Below are 19913 nucleotides of genomic sequence, written 5' to 3' on the forward strand. Positions count from 1 at the left end.
ATCTCCTGCTCAAGCAGCCCCACTGACCAGAAGGCAGGCTGGTGAGCCCAGGTCGCTGCCTGGCTGCTGCCCATCTCATGCATGAAGTGAGGAACTGGCTTGCAGCTGCATGGCTCCCCATGGGCAGTGCAGGGGACCTTGCTCTTGGCTGCTTGCCTGCTTTGTGTTTTTCCTGATGAATATGGGTTTCCCTGGAGATGTGCATAGCACTGGTGGAGGTGGCTGCATGCTGCTGGTGGAGCTTTCCCAGCACTGTCTCACCATTCCCATAGGTTTGAGCTGTTTTTCTTTCCAGTGTAAGAACCCACACACCTCACCATTTCCCTGACACTTGCCTGTCAAGGGGTCCAGTGCCAGTTCTGAATCTAACACCAGCCTGCTCAGTCATGAGACTCAGTAAAAGGATGTGGGATAATAAAAATGCATAATGGAAAGTAATTTAGTCTTGAAAAAACTTCACAGAATTTGCAATGGGAGGGCTAAGGAACAAGCCCAGCTCAAGTGCATATTCCTAAACCTTCTTTTAGACAGTAGAAATGAGTGGCAGCTCAGTGGTGACTCTTGGCTGATTCCACTGTTACTTTGTGAAATCTGTGTAACCTAGCCTCATTGTTCCTCCCCCTGGAAACAGTGTGTCTTCAGTACAGAATAAACCTCATCCCAGTATAAACTCCAGTTATTGACCTCGCTGGAACAACTGTGTGCTTTCAGATCATCCATTAAAGATTGCCACAGCCATCTGTTTTTTTTCCTGAAGCACTTTCAGCATCAGTTCAGAAAAGCCTTTCTTTTCAGAAAAGCTCTTCCCCAGCCCAGCTAAAGAAGTAGCTCTGAAGGACCTGTCAGATCCAGCTGAGGAAGGGGGATGGCGGAGGATGCCATAACAGGTGGTGTTGGGAGAGGAGGAAGGCTGTGAAGGGAAGGGTTTCCCTGTCTTCAGTGATACCCAGAGCACAAGATTCCCAGCCTCTTGACAGGGCATTGCTGTACCCTGCCACGGTTCAGTCTCAAATAAAGCACCTCACATCAAGGTCTCAGCTCTGATAGGGCTCAGCTGCCAAGCTGAGCTTCTGAATTACTTCCAGAATTGCACAGGGGCAGCAGAAATAAACTGGGAAACAGTGGCTGGGAATGTCAAGGCAGGCTTGGAAACCATAAGCAGCATGATGGAGGCAGACTGGTAGCTACCCCTTCCCTCCCCACTGTCACCTTGGCTTGTCCTCACTTTGACCCTTCTGGGAATAGTTCTGGCTTGCAGGATGAGCATTCAGGCCCCAGCTGCCTTCACTGCCTCTTTAAGTCAGGGCAGGGGGGACCTCACGGGGAGCCTTCCTCTGGGAGAACGTGATGGGGGTGTGTGGTCCAGACTCAGGGCACGGCATCCCTAATATGGTCTCAGCTGCGCTGACTGGCTGGGGGTTCCCAGGGGTGGAATGGAGCCCCTTATAAAAGCACTCAGGTCCTCCCATGAAGACAAACCTCCCTGGACTTTAGCAGAGCCAGAGTGAGGCTTGCTTGATATGTGAATTTCATCCACCCTTTGGAGATTATCCAGGCTTTCTTGGGTTTCACATAGTGAGAGGTGGTGGCCTGGGCTGTGCGTGACCTGGTCGATGCCAGCGGAGAAAGCCCCTTTTCAAGCAACATGCAGCTCCTGCCAGCGTCACTCTGTGGAGGAAACCTTCTGGCACCCTGCCTTGCTCCCTGCTCTCAGCCACGGCAGTGGCAGCAAGCTCCACCAAGGGTGCAGATCAGTGCCACCACACTAGCCCCCACTTTGTTGCCCCTCCATGTCAGGACCCGCAGCAGCTCTGCTTTGGTTTTCCTTCTTCTAAATCTGCCCAAGTGCCCATTCATGTGTGATGACAATCTCCTCATCCCATCCACATCCTAAGCAGCCTCCTTGGCCCCAGGTGCCATGCATTGGAACCCCCTGCCCCATAGCACCAGCTGGAGCTGGGGCTGCAGTGTGCCCAACATTCCTCACCTGCCTTACTGGGAGCGGGGAGGCAGCAGTCCCAAGGGACCCCATCCCGGCAGCCCCCCTGTGCCAGGGGTGGGTCATGCATGAGCTGGGGTGACTGGTGCACTCAATTCAAGCCCCAGCTGCTTCCTAGGATGGGCATGTAGCAGACACTTACAGGAACATATGATCCAGGTCCATGCTTGGGATGTCCACCCCAAAAGTTGCACCACTGCCCTATGTGGCTGACAGGAACAAGTGGCAGAAAGCACAGCATCCTTCTGAGCAAGTGCTCCCTGTATCGAGGTGTTAAAAAAAAAAGAAAAATAATAGAAAAAAAAATATATAGAAAGAAAAGCAAAGGAAAACATTTTACATATTTAGAGAACAAGTTCCTGCCTTGCTCAGAGATATAAACCTGTTAGCTGCTGACTGTGTCTGAGCAGCCAGCACCTGGGGAGCAGGGGAGAGCATCACAAACGTGCAGGCAATCATGCTGCAGTTCCCACTTTAGAACAAAGCAGTCAGTGGTAAATACAGCCCTGCGGAAGTAGTGCTTTGAAGGGGAGATAACTTGGGCAGCCAATGTTTAAAAAAAAAAAAAAAGGAGGGGGGCCTTGAACAAAATGTCACCACTGTGAAGGCATTTTCTCCAGTCTCATAGAGGAGTGTTAAGATGGAAATGCATGGAAAGCATGGCACACCTTTAAATGGACATAAAATGTGCCACTGGAGGGCTGGGATCTATTTCTAACCCTTTGGAGTCTGCAGATGTGCAAACCCCATGTGTGCAGGTCTCTGGAGCTAGTGAGAGGTGGACAATCAGCCATTTGGCTGTTGGGCTGGGAAACACCAGTGCAGTCAGGGTTCTTTTAGCCTCCAACTAGCAGGGACATGACAGTCTTACCCTGCCCCTTCCTTTGGCTTGGAAGTAACCCCAGTGAGCAGCCTGAAGACACATGTATGTGCTAAGCACTGCCACCCAGACACCAGCTTTGCAGTTTTCTTTTCAGAAAGAGCCAGACCAGGTGTGGGTTTCTAGCCTCGGCATCCTGCCTGGCTCTGCCCGTGGGAGGGAGCTGGCAGCAGGGCAAGGCAAGGCTCCCCAGGCAGGGTGGGATGCAGGCTGGTGACCCTCCAGTAGCTGCTGGCAGCAGGAGAGCCCTGCAGTGAGACTCAGCCTATCTGTCAGCACCGCTGCGAAGCTGGTGGGGCTGGACACCAGCCATGCTGGACTGTGGTCTGGCATTGCCCTGCACCCCACCACCCCTTCTGCAGGGGCAGCAGGCAACATGCACCTGCTGGCCTGGGTCTCCTCCATTTCTATAACAAAACCACCTGCCATGCAGCATTTTATAGAATCTCCCATCATGTCTTAAGAGCTTCCTCATCACTTGTATGGAGAAAGCCTAGCTGTTCAGCAAAACACAGTGCTGATTTAAAATACAGAAAAAAAAAAAAAACAAAACACTACAGCCATTTCCACAGTTCTCTCCAGATTAAAATTTTAATACATTTGTCTCCAGACACCTGTTAGTCCCCTCTGGTTCTCTCCATCCTAAAATACTCCAGCATAGCAGCCTCCTCACAAGGACAGTGACCGAAAAGGCCAGCCACTCTCCAACGGCAGCTACAAACCCTGCAGTGTCCTTACAAAAAGGATACCTCAAATCTACTGCCATTTGGCTGGGAGCCAGGATTTCAGTTCTCGGGTAACAGGGAGTAAGCATAACCTGTGCCCAGTGGGAAAAGCCCCAGCCTGAAACCTTGCATCCCCCCAGGCACCAGAAATTATCTCGAGAATGGTTTTGACAAATGGATACCCTTGAAAAAACCTGTGCACCACTTCTGAGCGGCTCCCCTAGAGAGTGCTGACATCTGTGTATATTGTTTATAATAAATTATCTACTCGGCACAGGGAACCTGTTGGCTCTGGAGAGTGGTGTTAGGCTGACTTTCATCTCCCCGGCGTGCTGGTGTGGATCCAGCCTGAGCTGCCCATGAGCCAGGCCTCTCCCTGCATGACCCACCATAGTGCCCTGAGCCCACGGTGGCATTGGGAGTGGGGGGAGGCAGCTGGACCCCCTTGTCCCTGACGCCTGGTGCAAAAAGAACAGTCAGTGTCCAGAAACTACACTGTAAGTGTCAGCCAGGCTGCATGTGAAGAATCCCATGCTGCTTTCCCCTCTAAGGGGGCCAAGGGATCTGCAGGAGGCTGTTTTTGGAACAGCGGAGGAGCTGACTGTGCAGCTCCTACCTCAGCACCGATGCTCTCCTGCCACCCCAGCAAGAAAGAAATTACTCCTGCACCCACCACTCGCCCTGGATCAGGTGTGGTGGACAGCACGAGGAAATGGATTTGATTTCCCCACAGTCATTGGTAACTTGGCACAGGAGCTCACAGAAAGGGAAGTTTATGACAAGCTTACTGAGGCAGAGGCTTGAAGGTCCCTCTGAAGGGCTTCAATCCTATGAAATTTGGGGTTACAGAACTAAGAAAGCTGAGCTGAGCCGAGCTCACTGGAGAAGTTCAGTACCAGCTGTGTGCTTGCTTAGAGAAAGCTCATGTTATTAATGGGCAAACTTGAGCTGTGCATTTTGCAAGCAGTGGCTGATGAGACAGGGGACTTTACTCCTGAGGGAGGAGACTGGAAGTTTGTGACTCTGGTTGTGCTCCTGGCATTCCCACAGCTGAGTGGGCATCCTTGCTTTCCCCACGCTCCTGCTCCCCCACCCAAGCAAGGGCAGAGCAGCATCTTCCTCTGGCTGTAGAATACTAATTTATTTGTGGCTGTACTGTTGCCCATGGTTCGGCAGTACGTGCTTGCTTCCCTACGCTGCCCCCAAGGTGCTCAGGCTGACCACCTAGCCCAGGACCTCTGCAGAGGAAGTTGCTCAGCAAAGCTGAATGAACACTGTGGCAGCCTGGCCTTGCTAAGATGGAGAGGAAAGAAACTGCCTTCCTGTGCAGTCCTCCAGAGTCAAACAAAGTCCACCAAAAAACAGCTCTAGGAGGCACACAGAAAGAGGCAAGCAGGAATAATACCAGTACTTTCAGTCACTAAAGTCTCGGAAACAGGCAACTCAGCAACCCCACTGATCTGCTTTCCAAGGAAGATTATGAATGTGCTGGACTTGCCAACTGGATATTTGTAATTTTTGCACTATCTCTAAGGCTCCAAGGAAGACAGAGTAGCAGATCTCCTGCAGAAACTGTGCTCTATCCCTCTGCTATCAAACCTCTCTGTGGAGAGGAGCAAGGCCACACAAACCCAGGATTCTCGCTGAATGTTGCTCAGAGGAGAAGTTTGTCCAAGAGATACAAGTAGAAGGAGCCTTCATTAAGTATAGTAAACAATGAGCAACTTCGCTTCCCAGGATACAGCAGCTGTGCCAACACAGGGCTCCCTGGTCGGCTGAAGCAGAGAGGCACCGTGCCTGGCTACTTCACTGTCACCAGAGAACATAATAGAAAGGCCTTGTCTGGTCTGGCTTCTTGAAGAGGACTTTGGATTACCTGGGTTTTTTTGCACAGTCATTCTAGATACTTTGCCTGTCCCATGGAGTCTAAATACTGATTTATGTGCAGGGAAATTTGTGTATGTCTGGGAACACTACTAAGCACACTGACTGAATCATCCTTCCTTCTGCCAAGGCAGATGTGACCCCCAGGCCTCAGGGTGGCCCCAAAGATGAGGATGTACATGTCCCCCACTTTCAGTCCATGTCTTTTGCCAAGCACATTTGCAGAAAACTACCACCCAGAAATTACTGGCAGGGAAAAAGATCATGCATTCATCCAAACTACCCTTTAAAAACCCATTGCAAGACTTCATCTCTTTGCCCCTGGAAAGCAGATGGGCACAATAGGTTAGGACTCTTACTTCTTCATTAGTGGCACCACTGCTGTGCTCCCCAGTACAATCTGTACTGTGTGCCTCTTGCACCTGTGCCTCATCCCCCCTGCCCTCCACCTGCTTGATGGGGAGGTGTGCACCTGTCACAGATTTGGGCATTTGGAGAAAACACCAAAAGGGACTCCCTGCACAACTCAGCAGCTGTGCACAGGGGGACCGGCTGGGTCTTTGTCAGGGATGGAGGGGCCTGTCTCTGCCCCTCAGAGGCAGCAAAGGTAGGACACAGTGAGCTTTTTCCCTCCCCATTGCAGGGAGCAACACAGCACCAGAGATCTTGTGCCGGAGGTGAACACTGCCTGCAGTCTCTGGGAGGGCTTCTGCAGCCCAGGATTTAGTATCATGCTTTTTTCCCTGGCTCCAGCTGGAGCCCTGGAAAGGTGGAGCCATCGCTGGAGATGTGTCTGCTCCCCCTCCTGTGTGTCTAACCCCTGTCAGCACTGAGGCACCCCACGGCTGACAGCCAGCGGGTGGGCAGCAACCTGGAGAGAGCTGTCGTGTGCAGCCAGACCCCGGGCAGATGCCGGCGGGAACCCCAGCCGAGACTCCAATCCTTTCCACCAGCAGGGGTAGGGAGCAGCTCCAGCAGCTCCATGCCTTCCTTCCAGGCACCGTGCTTGGGGAGAGAACCACCGCCTCAATCGCAGTTGGATTTCTGGGCGTGCTTCCCTGGGATAACCTCTCCCTGCTCCTCCACACGTCCTAAAACACAGACAGGGGCTCGGCTCAGACGAACGCTCGCTCTGCTCTTCTTTCACCACTTTGTGCCCAGAAGACCAAAGTTGACAGCCCCTGCCTCCCAGATTTTTCAGGGTGAGAAAGCCAAACAGCACATTAGCTCTGGCCTTCAGAAGGCAGCAGGCATGTGGAGATTTGCTGTGCCCTTTCAAACTTCCCTTACTCTTCTAAATTATTCCCTGCGTCCCATAATACGCCACCAGAATCCCTTCCGCAATTTGGAAGGCTTATTTAGCAAGTCAGATATAGCAAGGCATGACTTTATAAATAGAGAGGGGCATGGTTGGGGACTGTGCAACGTGACTCACAAGTCAAACTGCCAGTGAAGAACTTATCACACATTTGCTTTAAATATTCATTTAGCAATACCAAACCCTGCTTACGGTTACACTTATCATATAAAAACACCATTCCCATATGTGGTCAGTGTATTTATGGTAATTGCTCCAAACCTACTCAGAAGCCACTTACTGTCTTGCTGGTCAGAGACAGACCAGGGTTGGAAAGGAAAATACCTCCTTGGAGCTTGAGCCTGCCCTCTCTTCCAGCTCTGCAAGTCAGCACTCTTTCTCAGCACAAAACTAATGGGAAAAAGGTTATGTCATAAAACATTTTCTGAATGATGCTTTTATTTCTACCCATGTATCTTTTTTATCAAAGCCACTACTCCTACAGAATACCTGTGGTCTAGACCCAGGTCTTGCTGCTTTTCAGTTTTCTTCTGTACTCTCATGTCCTCAACTGGTTCTTAATTCAGACTGATTCTTCCACAGAAAATGGAGAAAAAATAGATGTAAATTATGAAATCAGCAATAAATTCTCTACAGAACAGTTAATAGATTAAATGCATACATCTTACACTTTTCAGGACTTTTAATTTATTTTTTTTAAATATCTTTCTTCCAGCTGATCATTTCATGGCCTCAAGCCATGCCAATTTCTGGACTTAAAGCAATAAAAGCAATTATTCCCTCTTCCTCCCTTCCACTTCCTCATGTGATTGCTTTTATTGCTGTGGTTTTGTTTCCTAATGTGGGACCTAATCATGCAAGCATGTAAACATTAACCAAATCCTTTGTCCTCTCAGTGGCTTCAGTGAGGACTACTTACATCAATCAACTCCAACACTTTTGTAAATGGAGTGTTTGTCTAACCCAGCAGAGAGTATCTGAGGCTGGATAAATAGGCTGAAACTTTGCTGCAATCCTGAAATAGGCCAAATCTAACCTGCACAAATAAGAAAGAATTAATACTGAGTGTAATGTCAATACAGGACCACAGGGAGCCTTCTCCATCTTTGCTGTCCTGCAGATCATCCCAGACTCCTTCTCCCTGCGTGGCCATACCTCCACGTCCACAGCTCACAGTATCTGTCCTGTCCTTGCCCAGACCCCCCTGCCCAGGCAGGAGCCCTCCCCACAGTGCCTGCTGACCGTGCAATATTTTCCATGTTATTCTTTGCTCTCCCCTTTTTATTTTTAAACAATGATGCACATTCAGCAGGTGCATTCCCTGGGCTGCCTGCAGTCCTGCTGCAGCCTTTGCCATGGGAAGCTGCAGCCGATGAAGAAACCAAGCATCTCCAGTTTGGGCAGAGCTACACCTGGCTTCTGGATCCCAGTCAAGATGTGACAGGAGTTAGGGCAACTTGCTCCTCCACCTAGGAACTTGTGCAGCAGGCACTAAGGAAAAATAAGGAAGGTGTCAGCAGAGGTTAAGCAGCTCAAAGATTAAGTTATACCCTTTTTAACTTGGACTCTGGATTTTAGCACCAGCTTTCACTTAATGCCATATTTTGCTGTCTAAGCAGATGAATATTCTTTATTAACCTGTCTGGCATTCAACCCCTGACATGTGAACAGGGTGATCACAACCCCTCAACCATGCCAGGGTGGGCTGGCTTCAGTGGGCTAACAAAAATAAAGGGAAGGAGTACATCTCAGACTGGTAGGTCTAAAACCAATTGTCATGTTTTCTTAAAACATTTATCCCAAGAGAGATATCTCATATTCTCCTTGAGTTTACTAAATCCTACTGTAATCGTCCTAACTTTACCATTTTCGTTAGGTCTGAAGTATAATCCTCTTCCACAGGGTTCTTGCAGACCAAGTACAGAGGCATTATAGCCAGAGCAAAGACACTAACTGCTGGTTTTTTGGGTTTCTGGTGTGAACAGCTCAGAGGGAAGAGGGTGATTTGGGCTCTCAGCAAGTGGACAGACTCTCTGAAGGCACAGCTGGAGATCGCCGGCACCGCCGTGGCTACTGCAGCCTCCAGCTTGTGGCCATGCTTGGAAAACGTTCAGATTTCAAGACTTTCTCTGGTATTTGTGCCAGGAAACTGGGCTGCATGACTTTGAGAGCTAAATTTAGGATTGCAAGTATTTCACATTCCTCAAACACCTTCTATGACAACATCTCAAAACCCTCCATGAACATTAGCTATTCCTCATTGTCTTCCTTTGAGACAGAATAAAGAAAAGCCACTTTGCTGGCAAAAGCAAAGTGTTGATTTGCCTGTGGTCACAGAAGAAAGCTATGATGGTCTTGATATGGGAAAGGAGAAAAGGGAAAGAAAACCGACCTTCCAATCTAAATTGCTCAGTTCCTGCACTCACAGAAACCCAGTGCTGCTGGGCTTGGGTAGGATCAAGACCATCACTGCTTCAAATATGGCTGGGGCTGGGAAGCTCCAGTAGCAATTTGTTGGGTTTTTTGGGGGGATAAATGTTTCCAGGACAACAAAATCCATATGAAGGAAATACTCTGTTCCACAACCTTATGAAAAGTGCCTCAGTCCCCACACAGCCACTCCGAATAACTCATGGCAAGAAAGTGGACAGCCTCAGCACCTGGACCACACTTCATTTTCAGTGTAGAATGTAGCACAGAGCACACAGAGGTCCCCACTGTACCTTTTGGACATACTCCACAGCCCGGTGACAGCGCTGCTTATTGCTGGCAAATTCACTCTTGTTTGGACTCTCATGCTTTTGTTATTTGAACAATTCTTTGTGATTATGGTTGCTAAAGGGGATTTAAAAAAATCTTAGAGCTGCCCTGGGAAACCTTCTTGGCTTCTTTTGGGTTGATCGGCTTCAGACCTCCTCCCACTTGCATGGCTCCCATCCCTCCCTCTGCAGCCAGCCATCTCACAGGAGGTTTGGGAACGGCAAGACTCTCCTGTCATTGTCTACTGTCCCAGCACAACTGGCAGTGCTGTGGGTCTTGCATGGTGCTGGTGACTAGCCCTGCCTCTGCTGTCTGCTTGTCCCCTTCCCAGTGCTGTCCCAGCCAGCCAACACCAACAACCTAAGCTCAGCACTAGCCACTGTTAACAGCAATATAAACTCATTTTATATTGCATCCAAATAGATTAGGTGATGTCTGTGTCTGAGGAATCAGGAGGTGTGGGATGAAAGGTCGCTATCTGCTGTCACCACCCCAGTGCTGCCTCTGGGAGCACCCTTGTTGCTGCCGGTGGATGCTGGGCACCAGGACAGCTCTTCCCCTGGGAACAGAACAGCTGCAGCCCTACATAAGTCCCCTTATACTCACGCACCTGAATCCCAAAACGCTCCTGCTTTGGTGAAATAGGGCAACCCAACCAGAAGACCTAGGAGGCATGACCTCCTTTGCAAAGGCAACTCAGGTCCTTGCAGAACATCCAACCATACTGCAAATAAATAACTTTGTCTCTGTGAGCCAGAGGAACTGATGCCTGTTGCCACTTGTTTCAGGCTACTTATCTGTGAGAGCCCTTTTATAAGGCAGTCCTCCCCTTTTCCCTCCAGCAGTGAGATTTCTCAGCTTCAAAGCTTTGTTTTCACTGGAAGGGAGAGAAGCTGCTGGAAGCTGAGAAGCAAGGGTGCGGGGGGGCAGGGAGAGCATGTTTGGAGGGTATTACGGGTGGGAGGGATGTGCCAGGGAAGAAAACTGCTTCCAGGGGTCTATATATACATGGCTCCCTGAGGTGGGGTTACAGAGAGGCTCATTCCCTGGCTGCCTGTGGCACTCCCTGAACAACAACAGCCAGAGCTGCCTCCAAGCCACACACTTTAGTTTCAAAGCATTGACTTGAGCAGCCAAGACAAGATGGGATTTGGCTGTGGTCCCTGTAAGCTCAAGAGGATAAGCTGCCAGGGTCGCCTCAGTGCTGGAGGTCTGCACGTTGCTGGCTTCAGGTCTGTACCAGGCAATGCAATTTCAACACTGACAGGATGCCCTGAGGGGGGCAAGAAGGAGACTCCCTGGGCAATTAAAAGATTTCTCCATCATCTGCTCATCTCCATCACACACAGCGCACAACCCCAATGGAGCCAGCAATACTCCCAGCTTTCCATGCTGCATGGCAGCCAGAAGCTGCTTTATTTTTCATGTCCTGAGCAAATAAAAAATAGAGCATTTGCCAGCTGCAATTACAACTACTTCCCCAGGCTTCAAGCCAAATGCTTCTGGTCCCCTGAAAGGCTGTTCTGCCCCTCACGGGCTGAAGGGGTTCCCCAAAGCTGCCAGCAGTTCCTGAGAAAGAGAGTGAGGCTGATGGGTTGCTCCAATGGCTCTGTCACTCAACCTGTCCATCCTGACCAGCATCTGCCCCATGTGGGGCCCTCCACACCAGCACTGCCTGCAGTTATCCATCAGTTGATCAACAGGTTACAGTCACCCTCATATGCTCCTTTCTCCAGCCACAGGACATGCACCATGGAAATCTATACATCTGAATAGCTCTTTTAATTGTTTATTTAAATAAAAATGTGTGTTTGGTTCAAAAAGAAAGGAAGACAGGAAGAAAGGGAGAGAGGGAGAGAGGGAGAGAGGGAGAGAGGGAGAGAGAGAGAAAGGGAGAAAGAAAGAGAGAAAGAGAGGAAGAGAGAAAGCAAGCCAGCAAGCAAACAAGCAAGCAACTCTAACAGGCAGTGTTCTGCTTTTTCCTATAAAAATCAAAGTATTTGAAGTTCTGAACAACTGTGCCTTGAAGGCCTTTGTTTTAATGCTTCACTTTCAAAAATAAATATTGCCACAGAATTTGTTGCTTAGGAGTTTCCTGTGAAAATAACAGTAATTTTCAAGTGGTTTCTATTTTGGCCTTTTAGTAAATCTCATTGAAGAAATACTATTGGCTAAATGCCCATGGGAGATTCAGTCAACTGAGTACACAGTGGAGCTACAGTGTCAGTTGCTCAGGTCCTCTCAGCAAAGCCAAACACAATAAATACTTTATGTCAAAGTGCTTTTTGTTTCTGCAGTTTTAGAGCCCCAGGGGAGAAGTGTGTCAGGGTGCCAGTTCGTTTTCCCAAGCTGGGGACAGAGCCATGACATTTCATGGGAGGTAGCTCATCCTGGGCCACATTCTGCTCTCTATGCAATGCAGATTATAACATTAGCAAAATTTCTATCAAAATGAAATTAGGAAGCACCTAGAGTGCCCTGATCTTCTCTATTATTCTCTTTGTTCTTCTGCTCTGAGACTCCCTCAAGCCTGTCCCTCAGAACCCAGGCTTTCCCTGTTACTTTGCTCCTTAAATATTTCTGCTAACACCCCAGAAATTTGCAAACCCCAAGGAAGTTTACATTAAAGCCCAGCTGTGATTGTGCTGTCTGAGCTCATTTAAACAGCCCCTCATTAATTTTGTCCCCTTGAGGCCTCTTTCATTCTCCAGCTTTTCCATCCCTTGATGATATTTGCATCCAGGGCAGCTTCATCACGTTGTGCACTGGGTACAACAGCAGAACCAAGCTACAGAGGGTTGTCCTGCACTGGTCCAACCTCAGATGTAGCAGGCTGCAGAGCAAGCAGAGAGTGACAGCCCCAGAAGATGCTGTTGAAGCAGGCAAGAGCCATTCTGCCATTACCCTCCCTTCTACAGCACGTTGGTGTCTGTATCCTTCCCTCTATTCCCTTTTACTCCTCTGCAATCACATTTATTCCTTCACCTCTCAAAACAGAGGATGCTGGTCCTGGCAATCCTGTGCCTGCTACCAACAGCACTGCTACAGGTGCAGGGAGGATAATGAAATCACCAAGAAGTGCCCAAAGAAGACCAAACCCAGGCTTCTGTGCACAAGCAAAATTTCCCAAAGCACCTTCCCACCACTGAGGCTTGTAAGCCATGTGAAAATCCAACTCACCTGTTCCCAAACCATCTGTGTCTTCAACTGCTGAAAACCCCAAGCCCAAATAAAAGGCTGTTTTCAGATCAATGCATGTGTTTTGGTTTGACATTAAAACCTGAACCTGTTTGGTTTGGTAGGCTTAAAAGCTTGTTAAATCTCAGTTCATTGGTAGAACAAGCAAAACAACAAATCTGCCTTTTTTTTTCAGCTGTAAAAATAAACTTTTTGCCACTTAACTTCAACAGGATGAACTTGGTACTCAGACTACTGAGAACACTTGATGCTGTGGGTTAGTTTGTGACAAGATGCTGCTGTTAGAGACAGCAGAAGAGACAGCAGTGGCAGCACTGGCCTCCCCATGCAAGGCAGTGCCTGCGTGATGCCCTGGTCGCGCTCACACAACGGGTCCTAAACCCTAGTTTGGCCCTGCAAAATTTAGGTCTTCATTCAGAGGGAGCAAGCATCCTCTGCTCCCACTGATTTTGATCAGGCTGGAGGAGAGGCAGTTGGCTCAGCATCACTTTCCCCTCCAAATTAGCTCTTTTTACTGTTGGTTGAGGACACTAAATGTAACGATACAGACGGAAAAGCACAAAAAGCACAGCCTGCACTGTTACCCCATGGCAGGCACTGTCTAATCCACGAGGTTGTTTTTCTCACTTAACTTTTAGCTGTGTTCCTAAAACAGCCTTTTAATCAAATAACAGAAGCAGATCCTAAAGTCCATTTCATAACACCACATGAGCCACAACTGAATGCAACATCAAGCCACAATTGAACCCAAGATCAGGGGTCAAGCACTGAGGATTTAATGTTAGTTAGGGATCTCCCTTAATCACAACAGAGAGTTGCCAGACGAAATATGTGCCATTAGGTAACAACTTGCACACAATGGCAAGTAAAAGCTCATATTTGGTTTTTAAGAAGCAACCATGTTCCTGCTCCCCAGTCCAACCCGGAGAGGAATCTCAGCTTTGGGGCTCATAATGCTGTCCAGGGGCCTCCCTGTTCCCCAGATACCAGGGAAGGATCAGGCCAGTTCCTCCCACAGGCGTTTCCTTCAGGATAGGGCTACCAAAAAAAAAAAAAAAAAAAAAAGTACTCATGTGTGGGTCTCACGTTAATGCAGGTAAAACCAGCCAAAATGCAAAACAAGTTCACCCTTAACGTTGTCACAGCAGAGCAAAAAAACCTTCCTAGGCTGGAAGTTTAGCCAAAAATCATCCCTTTTTTTTTGCCAGCACTGCTGTCTCCCACAGAAAATGTGGAACACAAGTAGTCCTTTCCTGCCAGGGCCTTGTGCTCCAGGAGGAGTCCTCCTCCAGAGGCTGCAAGCTCCTGCACATGTGCCCTGACCCAGGAGCTGTGCCAAGCCTGGCAGGGCTTTAGGGTGGGTCCCCAAGGGAACAGAGCACCTGGATGGGAGGGGTGGAGGGTAGTGGAAACAAAGGGGAGCCCCAGAGCCCCCCATCCCAGCAAGCGAGAAGGGAGACAGGCAGGGGCAGCTTCCCCACCTCCCACCTTGCTCTGCCTCCTCAGAGGCAAAAAGGGCAGGAAAATGCCTGTAGCAGAGGGAAGCCCCCCAGGGTTTTCCTTCAGGTTCCTGGGGAGTCCCTGCATGAAAGATCTTCCCTCAGGAGGGCAGAGGAGGGGGTGGACACTTTGCCTCCCATCTGTGACCATTGGCAAGGGCAAGCATGTTGGGCAGGGTGAGGAAGAATCCCTGGCTGCCCTTGGCCCCTGAGGACAGCAGGGTGGCAGGCAGGTTTCCCATAAGCGGAGTGGAAAGCTCTTTATTTAACCTGCACCCACCACCTGCCCTCAGCCCCAGCCTTCCCTCCATCCATCATGCCTCGGAGCCCCACGAGCGTGCCAGGGCTACTTTTTTGGCAGGCTGAGCCAAATAAAACCCTTGGCAAGCCAAGGCTCTGGGTAACCCCTCCAGCCCCCAGGCCTGGGAGGAGCACATTGCAGAGCAGGGGGCACCTACCTTGGAGCAGCAGGATGCAACACACACACACACACCCCGGGCTCTCTGCAACCCAAGCAAGGCACACACACACACACACACACACACACACACACACACACCCCCGGGCTCTCTGCAAGTCACACAGAGTTGTCCCCTCCTCCACCCTCCTCCTGCCTGGAGAGCTCCAGCCCCACCACCCACCACCCTGCACTACATCAGCAAGTGACGGAAGAAACCACACAAATGACAACAGAAACAACCACATTAGGGGTGTGACAGAATGACTGATGATTTAATGCTTCTTGAAGTTTTTTGTTTCCTTCCACAGGGCATTGGTTTTAAAAACGAACAAAACGAGGCAAAATAAATTAATTTATGTACACTTTACATACACTGTGTCACGTGGAGCTTTGTAGCAACAGTAACCAGAAATCGTTACAAAACAGAAAATTACATGGCTGTTGCAGGTCCTCGGCAGCCTGCAACCTAGAAGGTTGTCATCCTGAGCGTGGTTGGCAAAGTGATCATGTAAACAAGTTTAGAAGCATTTACGGTGGACAATGGATGGGCCAGCTTCATCGTATTCCTGCTTTGTGATCCACATCTGCTGGAAGGTGGACAGGGAGGCCAGGATAGAGCCACCGATCCAGACAGAGTACTTACGCTCAGGTGGGGCAATGATCTAGAACAAAGCAAGAGAGCCAAGATCAGTAAACAGGCCGCCACCCAGGGCAGTGGGCACGGGGGTGTGCACAGCCCTGCACACTGGCTGCAGGAGGGCAAGAGAAGGCTGCTTCTGCATCTGGGTCCTTCCTGCTCCAGCCTTACCTTGATCTTCATTGTGCTGGGGGCCAGGGCTGTGATCTCCTTTTGCATGCGGTCAGCAATACCTGGGTACATGGTGGTACCCCCAGACATGACATTGTTGGCGTACAGGTCCTTCCTGATGTCAATGTCACACTTCATGATGCTGTTGTAGGTGGTCTCATGGATCCCTGCGGACTCCATACCTGGGGGCAGGGGAGAAAAGCAGGCACAAGTTGAGTGCAAGGTGAGAACTCTACAGGGGGACTCGGGAGAGAGGTGAGAGCTGCTGCCCTACGTAGGGGAGGAGAAAGGGAAGGGGGGAACACACACCAATGAAGGAAGGCTGGAAGAGGGTTTCTGGGCAGCGGAAACGCTCGTTGCCAATGGTGATGACCTGCCCATCAGGCAGCTCATAGCTCTTTTCAAGGGAGGAGGAAGAGGCAGCAGTGGCCATCTCGTTCTCAAAGTCCAGTGCCACATAGCACAGCTTCTCCTTGATGTCACGGACAATCTCACGTTCAGCTGTCAGGGGAGAGCAAAGGCATCAGTGACTGCAAAGGAGGAACAGGGAATGCTTCTGCCTCCTCCATAGGTCTGTTTGGACTCCAGACCCCCAAACACCCGCAAACTCCCAACAGGGAGTGCTCAGGGGTCTTGCAATAGGGCAAGGAGCTGCAGTATTCCTGGAGATGTAAAGGGGGGATGTTTTGGGGAGAGGAATAGTGCTTACCTGTGGTGACAAAGGAATAGCCACGCTCAGTCAGGATCTTCATCAGGTAGTCAGTGAGGTCACGGCCGGCCAGATCCAGGCGCATGATGGCATGGGGCAGGGCATACCCTTCATAGATGGGGACGTTGTGTGTCACACCATCACCAGAGTCCAGCACAATACCTGGTGAAAGAAAAAACAGCCACCTGAGACACAGCCCACAAAGGGCAGAGAACTTGTCAGCTGTTGGGGGCCAGTCCTGGGCATCATTGCTTGGAGGAGAGGGGCCAGCAGGACACTTGGACTCACCAGTGGTACGGCCAGAGGCATACAGGGACAGCACAGCCTGGATGGCCACATACATGGCAGGGACGTTGAAGGTCTCAAACATGATCTGGGTCATCTTTTCACGGTTGGCTTTGGGGTTAAGGGGGGCCTCAGTGAGCAGGGTGGGGTGCTCCTCAGGGGCCACACGCAGCTCATTGTAGAAGGTGTGGTGCCAGATCTTCTCCATGTCGTCCCAGTTTGTGATGATGCCGTGTTCAATGGGATACTTCAGGGTCAGGATACCTCTCTTGCTCTGGGCTTCATCTCCTACGTAGGAGTCCTTCTGACCCATGCCCACCATGACGCCCTGCAAGGGAGGGAAGCGGGGCTCAGCGGCCTCTCCACGGGCAGCAGCGCGGGGCCGGGGCTCCTCCCTCCACGCTGAGGGCTGGGAGCCCGCGGGGACCCGCCACCGCGGCTGCGGCGGGGCCCGGGGGAAGGCCGGGGCAGCTCCGTACCTGGTGGCGGGGGCGGCCCACGATGGAGGGGAACACGGCCCTGGGGGCGTCATCCCCGGCGAAGCCGGCCTTCACCAGGCCGGAGCCGTTGTCGCACACGAGCGCGGTGGTCTCGTCCTCGTCGCACATGGTGTCGGCTGTCTGCGGGCACAGGGGCGAGGGCTGAGCCTCAGGGCCCGGCGGGCTGAGCCTCAGGGCCCGGCGGGCTGAGCCTCGCGGCGGGGCCGGCGGGGCTTACCTGGGCTGGCTGCGGGCTCCGCGCGTCGGGCCGCTAGCAGAGTGGCCTCCTGCTCCTCGCCGGGCAGCTCGTGGGCCGCCGCCGGCCGCGCAGCCCTTTATGGCGGCGGGCGGTGGCAGCGGCCGCCCCCAGGAATGCGGCCCCGGCCGTCGCCATATTTGGGAGTCGGGCCCGGCGCGGCCCCGGCCCGGCGCTGCCCAAAGAAGGCGCTTCTGGCCGCGGCCCAGGTGAGCCGGGCCCGGCCGTATAAGGAGCGTCTGCCGGCCCCCCCTTCGGCACCCGCGGCAGGGGCCGAAATAATCCCCCGGCACCACCGAGCCCGTTAAGGGCAAAGCAGGTGGGGGCGGCCGGACGCAGGTCCGGGCCTTTCCTCGGGGGAGGCCGCAGCGGGCCCGGGCCCGCCGGGGCGTGAGGGTGGAGCGGCCGGGCCGGGCCGGGCCGGGCCGGGGAGGGCTGGGGCTGTGCGGCCGCACTCGGCGCAGCCCTGAAGCCGGGGCCGCAAAGGGACGTGCGGCTCTCGCCGTCTTGCCTGGAGGTACAGGCTGCCCCGGGGAGGAGAACGGGGATAGCGAGGGGAGGGAAGGACGAGGCAGGCCTGTGCTGTGCACCTAACACGGCTGTGCGGGGTGACGTCCCGTGTAAAAGCCTCAGCTTTCCATGCCAAGTTAGGCTGTGCAATTTTAGTTTGCTGTCTAACCTGTTAGACAGATGCCTGAAGAGAAACCTGGTGAAGCATTAATCCCAGTGTCCATCTGATCCCAGAAGCCTGACGTGGCATGGATGCTGGTGCCATTACTGGGTGCCCATGGGCAGCTGCTGAGCTTGGCCGGGCAGCACTGCATCCTCCAGCTATCACCCTGGGTCACCCTTTCCAAAAGGACTGCAGCCTCACAGGCAAGTCATCTCTGATGAGCTGAAGGTGTTGTGCAAGTCAAAAGGAACAGTTCATCTCCTTCAGCTACGGGTACGTAAGCAGACATTCCATGTGGGACACTTGGAAGATTCTGTATCAAAGTTTTGGTTACTGATGAAAAGAGGCAGGAATGCAAGTAGATCTGCAGCCCTGCCAATGAGCCAATCAATAGAATCATCAGCCTTCAAGACTTTCTCAGATGGCACAACTGACCAAGGTTAAATCCTTTTAAAATTTAGCAGAAGACAGTCAGGAGAGAAGGAAGAAGAAATAATAACCTAGAAGTGCTCATGCTATGAGGAGTCTCATGCAAGTGAAGGCATTTCTACAGCTGATTTCCTCCACGGCCAGGCAGAGCAGATGGGACAACAGAGAAGCAGACAACCTCTGGCTGCTCCCTGTTTTGTTCTGCGATAGATGTTTAATGCCTGCCAAGTTACTGTATTGAAGTATGCTGGTGATAAAACATGCTATTCTCTCACGCTGTTCTTCAGCTTCTCTTACTATTCTTCAGGTCTGTTATCGACAACTGGCAGGACAGAAATTGGAAGCCTGAAAGCATCACAGCCATCAAGTCTGTCTACAGAGCTATTGCTCAGTCACGGTTTCCAAAATACGGTCAGTCGTGTTGAATCAGAAATCAAGTAACAGAAAGCCTAATGTCGCTGAAAGATAAACATTCTTAATCCTCAGTGAAATCTGATGCAAGCATAAACCCCCTCTATCGCTTCTGTTTCTTTTGATTTTCTTTCTGGCTACTCTGGTGACAGCAGAGGATAGAAGCGTGGACATCCTGTACTGTGTGTATTTTCCATTACTGAGAACATAACTATTTAGGAAACAACTTACACTTCCTTATTCAAAAGGAGCTATCCATATTCCTTAAGCTGTTTTAACCAAAACCTGAATCCTTTTGTCCGGAGTTTATTTCTGGTTTTGTTACACTTGGTTACAACCTAGAGCTCTGGCATGACCTTCAATATGTGGTGGTAAATGAAGGCTTCCTCCCCGTAATCTGAGACAGAAGTTCCTCACCAGAACAGCTTATTACATAATGAAATGGAGAAGAGAAAGGAGGAATATCCCCAAATCCCTGCCTGCTCCAGCTTCCCAGCAGAACAGCGAACCAGCTCAGTGTTCCTAGCACAAGAACATTAAACTTCAGTTTAGACATGGAAGTTATTTTAATGAGGCTTTATTTAAGTAAACTCATTGCCTGTAGCCTTCTGTTTTGGCAATAGTCAGAGGGGAAGCCGTTGTACAAACGCCAAATGCCTCCCAACCCAGCAGCAGACTAAAACATTAGTTGTGAAGCCTACATGGCTGATCGTTTTCTGAGAACCTGCAGAATGCTTTTACACCAACCGGAATAAACCCATTCCAGCAGAGAAGCCAGGCACTTTGAAACAGATGGATAGCTAAGGAGGAACAGGAACGCCTGCTTCTGGAGCAAGCCTTCCGGGGCTTACCCTGCCACTCTGCTCCTGACAGAGCACAGGTGGTCAACAGTTTAGGAAGGGATGAAGTATTCCTGAAGCATTTTACTGTGGACAGTCAATTGAAAGATTCCTCTTCAAGCAAAATTCAAAGAATCTAGTAGAAGTTTAGATAGAACATACTTTGGCAGGCAGTTGCAGTAATGTGTTAGATTATTTTATTTCTCCCCAAATGTTAAGTTTGTCAGCAATGTGAAACCACATTTAAAGTGGCATCTAAACAAGCAAGTGGGATTCTTCTAAAAGCTTAAACAACCCACTC

At 50.7% G+C, this 19913-nt stretch overlaps 1 protein-coding gene across 1 annotated transcript; it reads right to left on the minus strand.

The window, feature by feature from the left end:
* Positions 1–14967: 14967 nt before the first annotated feature.
* ACTA1 (actin alpha 1, skeletal muscle) lies at positions 14968–17360 on the minus strand. The gene is made up of 7 exons (XM_051612985.1): positions 17243–17360; positions 17005–17145; positions 16529–16853; positions 16241–16402; positions 15841–16032; positions 15532–15713; positions 14968–15385 (listed from the first exon to the last, which is right to left on the minus strand). The coding sequence occupies exons 2-7, from the start codon at positions 17131–17133 to the stop codon at positions 15242–15244; spliced, it is 1134 nt and encodes a 377-aa protein (XP_051468945.1). The 5' UTR covers positions 17134–17145; positions 17243–17360; the 3' UTR covers positions 14968–15241.
* Positions 17361–19913: the final 2553 nt, after the last annotated feature.

The sequence above is a fragment of the Apus apus genome, chromosome 3, assembly GCF_020740795.1.
Source record: "Apus apus isolate bApuApu2 chromosome 3, bApuApu2.pri.cur, whole genome shotgun sequence".
Lineage (NCBI taxonomy): Eukaryota > Metazoa > Chordata > Aves > Apodiformes > Apodidae > Apus > Apus apus.